Source organism: Micrasema longulum, unplaced genomic scaffold, assembly GCF_059751315.1.
Source record: "Micrasema longulum isolate JH-2025_06_02 unplaced genomic scaffold, ASM5975131v1 h1tg000084l, whole genome shotgun sequence".
Classification (NCBI taxonomy): Eukaryota; Metazoa; Arthropoda; class Insecta; order Trichoptera; family Brachycentridae; genus Micrasema; species Micrasema longulum.
The window spans coordinates 142,609-152,639 of record NW_028277290.1 but is presented as its reverse complement, the minus strand read 5'-3'; the positions used below and the strand labels follow the sequence as shown (position 1 = coordinate 152,639).

The following is a 10,031-nucleotide window of genomic DNA, read 5'->3' as shown; positions in this document are numbered from 1 at the left end:
TTTACCGCATTCGTTAAAATGGAAAGCCACTAAAATTGTCCTGTCAACTAAGGCGCCGAAGGTTCATTTGCATACATTTTATTCGCGAGAATTCCTCGTCGGTTTTTCTAAATGCGTATAGTGTTACATACATGTAAATATTTCTCTCGCTGCGCCCCGCTCGCCTGAGCTTTTATCATCATTTTATTCCTGCATCGTTTTTTAATCCGGTCGCGTATAAATATAGGACCGTGCGCAAGGTTAGTATCATTCGATCGCAAGCTTCGGTACGATAAGTCCGCACTCCTAAAGATCTCTGGTACTTGTTGCGTCGGAAGTTCATTTGTTATTTCCGTGGAACTGTTGTTGTGATCTGCACTCGCCACCCCCGAGTAGAGTTCTCACTACCCGCGTCCACCGTACTTGTCTTGAACTTCTGACTTACCCCATTCTGTGCCAAGATGATGTACTTTTTACTTACGGTAAGTTTTAGTCCCTATACTAGTGAAAGTGAATATTGTGCGCCGATACAGTTTTGTTGCTCTCGAATAAGTTTGGACTTTTAAAAAAAAACAATGTGTCTAAAAATGTGTTAGAGATAACCGCGGGCGTTAAATTTTTTTTTGTTGAAAAAAAAATAGCTGCTTTTTTGTGTTATTAAGAAATAATGAATTTCTTTAATTGACGTGACAAAATGTTAATATGAAAAAAAAATTATCTGAAAATACATTTCAAGTGCAATATTAAATTGCATAAAATTCGTTCTAATTATTTAATTTTAAATAAACCATTTAAGTTGTAAAACTTAAAACGCATTTATGCAGTCCAATTCCGATTTTTTTATTTTAAATATAATTTACCAATTTTTCAAAACTATTCATTGTCGATGTTTAAAAAATATACATAAAAGATTTATCTGGTTGTCTAGTGGAATTGATTTTAACAGAATTTTCTTATGCACAACAACTAACACTGTAAAGTTTGTGAAATACTAAAAATGGTACCGACAAAACACAACATATACTGTAATATTCTATTTTTTTATCTTTCAGTAAAAAAACATTGAAAACATTCATGGAAATAAAACTACAACTCTCTTCATTCGAGTTTCGTTGTAATTTTATTTATTTCCAAATTAAATAGCTTTTATTAGGTAGTAATAAAATTCGAAGCAAGTTTTTGGATTAAAACTCATTTAAGAACAGGTGAAATGTATATTTCATAGACGTATTTGATATTCTTAACGATTGATTTAGAATCAGTACAAAAAACAAAATAAAAACAAAACTTAGTTTTAAAGAAACAGTTATTCGGTACTGCACGTCGTACGACAATTTCGTCGTGAGACTTGAAAAATCGTGAACGTGCGCGATATCTCTAACAACCGACGAACCTTGTTTTATAAAATTACAAAATAAACTTCCATTTATATTAATATTGTCATCGCTTAGACTACCAGTTTACGTGATTAAAATCTGAATTGGCGGTCGATTGGAAGTGTTATTTAATGTACATTGTACAATCATCAATCCAGTTGAACATGCAGTTTATGCAGTTCGATAATATAAAATGTTAAATAAAAAAAAAAACAATCGTACGTTAACATGTTTTTCAGTTTAAATACATTTCAAAGTGCGTTCGACCCCATGGCTACTCTATGGTCAAAATTCCAAAAAGGAAAATGGATGAGTAAATTAGAAAATAATAATTGTGCCATTAAAAAAAATGCGTATTGAAAATAAACAAAATAAATATGAGTCGGCCTCGTACTGTACTATTTATTGCATTTGCCTATCACACCCGAAATCTCAAATTTGGTTTCCGATAAGTTCAAAGTGATTTTTTTTTTTTTTTTAAACATGAGAAATTTAAAAGAAATTTTTTTACTGCATTATTTCACTATCCCTGGACAGGCGCCTTAGGCCCAAGACAGATTAGTTATCTTTGCTTCGTAACTATTGGAAATGATCGCTGACGCGTTGCGATTAGACTTATGATGCCGTGCCCTATGAACCGTTTGGTGCAAATAAAACAAAGAGAGTGCCTATGAAATTTGTAAATTTATATTTTGATATTTTCATAAAAAATGAAAAATTTGGTCGATTATAAAAATCTGAATTAATTAAAAAATAAATTTTATTTTATTAATACAAACGGTAAATTTGCCTTTTACAAATATTTATAATATTAACACACTTAAAATAAAAAAAAAACATAAATTTCCCTCCCAAGATTTATAAAAAAAATAACCTCAAAATTATACAACATATAAAGTAGAAAGTTTAACAACAATATTTTGAGTTTGTCCAAATTTCTGTAGACAAGGACTGGATTCAACTCCCTGGGGAGCTGTTCACACTTACATATTACAACAGAGATGAAGAACATTAAGGAGAAGGTAATATAGAAGTCTAGGCATCTACAGGACTTATGACCTGTCAATGGCTGGTTTAAGTGGCCACTTTACACACTGTGTAACATTCACCATTCTGCCCATATTTGAACAAACTCAAAATATTGTTGATAAATTACCTGGTCCATGAAGAAGTATTGAAATTGAAAAAAAAATATTTTCAGGCGTTGCCTAGTATGTAGGTGAAATAATTCAATTAGATGAATCTCACCCGCATAAATAAAGGTTTCAGCTCTTTAACTTCACAAACATCAACAGATGAAAGAATTGAAGGAATATAGATGTTCAAATATGGGCAGAATGGTGAATGTTACACAGTGTGTAAAGTGGCCACTTAAACCAGCCATTGACAGGTCATAAGCCCTGTAGATGCCTAGACTTCTATATTACCTTCTCCTTAATGTTCTTCATCTCTGTTGTAATATGTTAGTAGAAAGTTTAAACAATTTAAGAATAAATGTGAAAAAAATATATAAAATAAAATATTTTAAAGTAGTATAACAAGAAAACCGTAATAAAAATAAACAAAAGATCAGTCTTACGCTTCAGGTACCGGTACTAGGTCTGTGAGAAACTGGAGTATAAATACACATTTCTAAAGGAATATTTTATTTTAACCCAGTCAAGGATCGAACCCGAAACCTCATGCATGGTAGACACATACCAACTACGAGGCGGACAACAATCTGTTTTACAGATAACGACATACTGTAAGATATGTTAAGTAGATAAATATGTACATATGTTCAAATGCTAATCTTCACAATGCATTTTCATAGATAAGTTTTTCAGTTATGGAAACCACATACATGACTTAATAAAATATTTTACATTTTACATATAAAAAAATTAAATACTCAAGAATAAAAAAATGCATAGATCATTCAGTTGTAAACAGGATCCGCATACAATAGGAAGTTAACGGAAGTATGTTTCATTATCAGGGGTAACTATTGTCAATTAACTTAAGTTACTTGACAATTATTACCTATAAAGTAAAACTGAGTAAAAAAAAAGAAATATTGACGTTTAATTACTGGCAACAGTCGAAGATACTTAAGTTTTAAAACAAATATACACATTTATGTAAAGATGATTCAATGTTACTTTATAGACAAATGTAAACAATTACTCTGTTAACTTTTCATTGTAATTAAGGCCCAGAATGGCAAATTTAAATCTGTATATTCCGTGCAGTGTTTGCACATCTAAAAGCTTTTTCATAAATGTTATTTATTAATTTATAAGCGTTTTAACTTTGAATAGTGTTTTTGAACATAGGTTAAATATTTGGTCATATATTTATAAAACACGAGGGTTTTATCGAAAAATGTGACCAAACCCCTGTAATTAAAAAAAAGTCGTATATTTTTTACTTTACTTTAAAAATGCATATTGAACGTTTTAAAAGTCTACCACACGTTCAGGATATTTTCAAGGTTTCTTTTCATTTTTAGTTGGCGTTGGTGACTCTCGCTGCATCATCTCCTGCAGGAGACGATAGCGGAAAGTACTATCCTAAAAAATACGACAGCGAAGGAAGGTAAGCAACTCATTAAATTTCCATATCATCAATAAATTCAAAGATTTTTGTCTCTTCTTCTAAAAAGTGCAAGATCTGACATAAACGTGATACCCAGTCGAATCATTTAAAGGTCGGGGCCAGACCGATGATTGGAATTCCGCAGGTCTCTTATTATGCAATCTAATATAATTTTACTAGATTTTTTTGTAAATTTACTGATGATCTTAATTGATTCGTTTAAATCAAAAACTTATCTGAAGGTTGATCTCGAATCGAGATCGGAAATCAATTGGATTTTATGTTATCGTTTGTTTTAATGCATCTAATAGGTCAATCACGATTTTTAAATTTAAAGATAATATTGAAAAAATTAAAATATACTCTTTTAAAATGACGCCATTTAAATATAATATTATAAATAAATAATTTTGTGCTCGTATTTTATATGTTTTACATTCAAACAGTGTTTTGTTGTAATTTATAAATAACTATTTTACGTGTTTTCTTAGAAATGCGTAAACAAATTTCAATGGTAATGGGACTTTCAACATATTCTTTATGTTTATTTATAAATTGATAAAAGCCATTTATAACAATCAGTATACGATTTAATTAGCTGAAGTGCATCAAACAAATTGTGCCCACCTGCGTAAATGATAATGTTTTAAAAAGTTATTTAAAATAAGAGTTAATTAATAAATAGATGCTTTCATTTCGCAATAAATGTAGGTTAAGTTATCTCTAGTGCGTTATTGTACATTAAAAAAATTGAGACTTAATCTTCACACTTACTGATCATGTTATTTGAACCGCATATGGACACTCAGGAAAATATTAATTTATGTAACTTGTCCAGGTTATTTTGGATTTATTAACTTACTAAAAAAACTTCGTTGAATAAAACCACATAAAAATATCCCACCGAAAAGTTATTGAGTATTTTTTAGAATCAAGAAAAATATATTAATGAGTAATTAAATGCAGATTTTATTAATTCTGTCAAATGCGAATTACAGAATGCAAATAAATTATTTAATATTTTGTAGAATTGATTTACACGTATTACACTTTTTGTGTATTTTTAAAAATATGACTAACATTGCATGAGCTACTTTATGAGTATTTTCTTTAAATTAGAAAAGCAAAGTGTATTGTAGTGTTAAACAAGTAAGATAATTAAAATATGTTTCATGCCAAAAACATGCGATTTTAATATTTATTATACTTGATACAATCTGCCGTAATGCAATGCAATTTTATAATTTAATGCAAAACTGATAATTGCCTCAAAGCATTAACATTTGAAATATTAAAATTAGTTTCCCCTGTCGACCTAGACATTCGAGACAAATGGCCGATAAGAGCATATTGAATATTATAAAACGTCTTCACTTACCGTCGATATTGACCACTCTTAAAGTTTTACGAGCCGCTCTGTAATAAAACGCTGAAGGATTAACCTCCGAATTCCGATAGGTTTCCTTCATAAGGAGCAGAGGCAATTTAAACTCGTTCTTTTGATAGGGGCAAGGACCCCAGAGATCGCCATATTTGCCCCTATTTCGAAGGTAAATTTATTCACGATAAGACTTGAGTATATCCGATTAATTCTACCTTTAAACCACTTCGAAAAAAAATTTAAGAAATCGGTTTGTAAAGAATAAATGAAAACTTCTTCAGTATTCATAAATTCAAAAGTTAAAACTACGTTAACAATTTTTCATATTATAATAAATTCATTAATGTATGCGTATTTAATTTGTCAAATTAATGATAATTCTAAAATAAAACCAAAAAGTAATTAACGCGTTATTATTTTATTACGGGAATATTTTTTTATGACGTGCGACGGCTAAAGATTCAATCATATCATTATAATAACATAATATCACAACTAAAGTCAACTAACTTCATAGAGCTAATTTTTTTATTTACTTGTTTGTGGAATCAATAAATGAACTGTGCTTTGTGATGATTATTTTTTTTATATCAAATTATTTATTTGATTTATTTATTTATTCATTCAAAATTACACTAGTTTGAATATAAAGGCTTTTTAGGCTATGCCCATGTCAAGCCACAATAAATAACAATAAAAATACATAGTAAAATAAATTAGATCAAATTATAATGACATAGAATAACAATCTAGAAAAAAAGGTAAATGTAATAAATAATAAAATTCCAAAGAATACAATGCAAAAAAGATAATCAGAAATATTTTTTAAAATATGAATTAAACAAATTAAGAATCACGCGTAATCAAATATACAAAATAATGGTATCATTAAAATAAACAAAAAAATAGTAAAATTTAGTAGTATTAAAAAAAAAACAAAATCAGAGTATCATTGAAATCAACAAAAAATGAATATATATAAATAAACATAATTGAAATGATAATTAAGATATGTTTTCTAGAAACTCACTCACAGTAAGAAATATAAGAAATAGGAGCAATAAATCATATGCAAAATAATAGTACGTACTAAATTAAATTGTACAAAAATAAATAAAAAGATTATAATGTTATAAGGAAAAATAATTGTAAGTATGATATCAAGATAAGTGTTATGATCACACTTATAATTTAATAAAAATGTAAAAAAACCACTACTGAAACGACGTTAAATTGTTTGGTTTATCTGAGTTGATTTAAGTAACGAATTCAATTCATTAAACAATAAACTTTTTTTTTGACAAGGGTTTAGAAAAATATTGTCAAATTTACTATTTTATTCTGTTTTGACGTTCTGTTCCTAAACAGTTCTGATAATGATCATAGGTACAACAGACCAAAGGACGAGGGTAAATACGTCCACATCCCCTATCCCTACGATGGAGGGTATGGCCCCTACAGCGGAGACTGGGAGAGATACAAGCATCAGTTTGATGGCAACCTTGATGGAGCTGCCAGCGACCAAAAGCCTGTAACTGTGAAGTTGACTACGACGACCACTCCATACCCAACTATCAAATACATTAATAATGGTAACAAGATCATCAGGCAAGATCAGGACCTTCAAGAAACTGGATTTAATTACTTGTAAGTTAATTTTCGCTAAACGTCGACTTTTACTGTGAGGTTTCTTATTTCTTCGTAAAAAATTATCCTGTTGTACCACTGTGTGATCAGGCCAGTTCGACATCCATTTGATTGTGTCGAGATCCCTCAATTGTTTTCACCATATCAGATTTAATTAAATAGATTATTAAAGTGTTGCGCATTCGTACTACAAAAAAATCTTGGACATGGACAAGTAAAAAAACATGGATTTGAAAAAAAGTAATTAACGTATTATGAATAATTTACAAAAATCAAATTTAATCAGTTTTTCTGGTTAAACTTAATTTATAAAACAATTGGTGTAAGTACTATTAGGTAATAAGTACAAGTAAATATTATAGATGTATGTACGTACATAAAACATTTTTTCTTAATAAACGCCGTATTTTTTATACTAATTATTGTACATTAAAAAAAAAAATTAAAAAATCATCTCTACATTTATAGATATTTTTTAAAATTTATTTACATTTTTTTGTTACATTTAAGTACATTTTTTAATAACATACATCTTTAATGATAAATTCATGAAATGCAGTTAAAACTATTAAACAAACTTTAATTTTGTTGATAAAATCACAAAATTACATAAAGCTATTAAATCTCACATTAGAAATCAATAACGCTAATCCAAGATTCCCTGAGATGTTGAACAAGTCTTAAAGTTCTGTCAAGGCAAAATCCTTCCTTTATTTGTGGCTACTTGGGGTAGGTATAACAGAAGATACACATAATTATAAACTTGATTTTACTATGTTTAAGTATTGAGACACGTGTAACGGTTGCTATAAGCATATAAATATTTATTTTATACGTAATAAACCCCAGGTTTTACTTTATTGATTTTAATCAGCATGCGTTTGATTGAATATTACCTGTTTGATTAACTCATTAAATAGCAGCAAAATGATGCGTATGATTTAATATGATGTGCATATTTGAGTTAATAAGTTCGCTCATAATTTATGTTGTCAAAACTTTTATTAATGTATAAAAACGGAAATTAATGTGAGAAACGCAATTCGTTTCACGTTGAACACTAAATTTATTTTTAAGGTGCCTTTAAGTTTTCGTGTGAATATATTATTTGCGTTCTTATATTTATGACTAAAAATGAACTTAAAATAATCAACTTAAGTGCATAATTTATTTGTTGATTTTTCTAAAAGAAACGCAACCTAATAAATACGTACAATATTTTTAAAATAAAAAAAGTGTCTCAGTCAAGCATTATATTATTACTTCCAATTTAAGAATTTGTTAAGCTGTACAAACAGTTAAATCCTCATAAAAAATATGTTTCTAATCACTTAATTTATTTTATTAGGTATGAAACAGAGAACAAGATCCTCGCCGAAGAAAAGGCTATTGTGAAAAATCCCAACACACCCGAAGAAGGAATCGCAACTTCTGGATTCTACCAGTACGTAGGGCCTGATGGCGTACTATACAGAGTAACCTTCACTGCTGATGAGAATGGCTTTAGACCCAAGATGACCAGAGTCAAGTACCCTGAATCTTTGGATGACGGGTTCACAAAACTCAAATCTAAAAAATAAACTGAGACAACCAGCCAGGAAAGCAATTAATAACCAAACGAGAAAATAAATGGAAACGTTCGTATGTTATTTTTGTACCAGATACGAGAGTATTGCTTGCAGTATGTTATAAAAATTGTAGACAATTAAATAAAATGGAGTCATTAGTCTATTAAATATTAAGGTATTTTCCAGTCTGAATTGAATCCTCAAATTGGGATACTAAAATCAGGACAAAGTCAGGCTTAGTCATAAGCTTATTAAGAAAATAATTGTATTTAAATGAAATGACGAAATAATTTGAGGAAGTATTGAAATTTTTAAGAATTCCATCGTGATGATCTAATTTTATTTTAACTAACATCTTATATAAATGTGACGTCACGATGATCATCATTTCGATTTAATTTATTGTCGATGATAGCATTTTATAAGATCTAGAATAAGTTATTTGTAATCTCATGTGTTAGCTTAAGTATCGTTATTCCTATTAGTATAATATTTTTGTATTGGCATTAATGTGATATGAATGCAATAAATCTGTATTTTTAATAACTTGTTTGTTAATAATTTGATTCTTCCATAAATCATTGTGAGATACACGGACAACCTTGAACTCTTGTAACTAAGACAAATATCGAGAGGCATTACTATTAGGTAATCACAAGTAACAATATATGTAATTAAAGAATGTCTGACAGAATCCACCAACATTTTAAATAAATAATAAACGCATTGATACCTAGATTGTTTTTAAATATTGTTAAGAATGTTAGTTTTCCTGTAAGTATTGTATATTCGAGAATCGCATCCTTGAGAAGGTCACATTAAACTGGTTTTAACCCTTTAAAATGCTAAGTGAAGCGCATTTTTTTGGAGACCGATAAAACAAACATATTTTAATTTGTTTCTTTTATTTATAAAAATAGTAGATGCTCCCATCTCTAAAGATCTTCACAGGTCGCAGTGACGTCAGGAGTTTGCATAGCTCTTACTTCCACCACTAAAAATAAAAATAAGGTGCTCCTAGAAAACATAAAATATAGTTATAAATTAATGTTACTTATTAGTATATGCATTTTAAAAATAAAGCTTTTTTGTAAATTATATAGGTATATTAAAAAAAAAAAAGATTTAGCGCACAATAAGTAAAGTGGAAAAATTTTAACAATGTTTGAGTATGTCCAAATGCTTGCAGACTGGCTGGATTTCCTCCCTAGAGAGTTATTCATATTTAAATTTATTTCAACAGAGAGGGAAACATTTTTGAAAGGGGAATATGGAAGTCTAGGCATTTACAGGGCTTATGACCTGTTATTGGCTGGTTTAAGTGGCCACTTTACATACTGTGCAACATTTACCATTCTGCCCATGTTTCAACATCCACATTTCTTTGGATATACTCGAATATTGTTGAATATTAACCTGGTAAAATAAGAAGCATAAAAATTAGAAAATTGTTTACAGGCGTTGCCTAGTAGGTGATTCGGTTCAGCCGGATGAATCTCA

General features: G+C 29.1%; 1 protein-coding gene across 2 annotated transcripts; it reads left to right on the top strand.

Annotated features, from left to right (window-relative positions):
* The first annotated feature begins 245 nt into the window (after positions 1 to 245).
* On the top strand, positions 246 to 9,267 carry LOC148284837 (larval cuticle protein LCP-30-like). Of its 2 annotated transcripts, none has more exons than XM_088234072.1 (4): positions 246 to 461; positions 3,850 to 3,935; positions 6,703 to 6,963; positions 8,312 to 9,267. In XM_088234072.1, the coding sequence occupies exons 1-4, from the start codon at positions 441 to 443 to the stop codon at positions 8,541 to 8,543; spliced, it is 600 nt and encodes a 199-aa protein (XP_088090198.1). In that variant the 5' UTR covers positions 246 to 440; the 3' UTR covers positions 8,544 to 9,267. The 2 variants fall into 2 exon arrangements, with proteins under 2 accessions (XP_088090198.1, XP_088090189.1); XM_088234063.1 differs by having other exon boundaries at positions 249 to 461; positions 6,685 to 6,963.
* The last annotated feature ends 764 nt before the right edge of the window (positions 9,268 to 10,031 follow it).

What these genes read in the sequence shown, in the direction of transcription:
- LOC148284837 (XM_088234063.1), top strand. Translation starts at nt 441, where the DNA reads ATGATGTACTTTTTACTTACG. An exon ending in TGATGTACTTTTTACTTACG is followed by an intron (nt 462 to 3,849) that starts GTAAGTTTTAGT and finishes TTTCATTTTTAG; the next exon opens with TTGGCGTTGGTGACTCTCGC. An exon ending in AAATACGACAGCGAAGGAAG is followed by an intron (nt 3,936 to 6,684) that starts GTAAGCAACTCA and finishes GTTCCTAAACAG; the next exon opens with TTCTGATAATGATCATAGGT.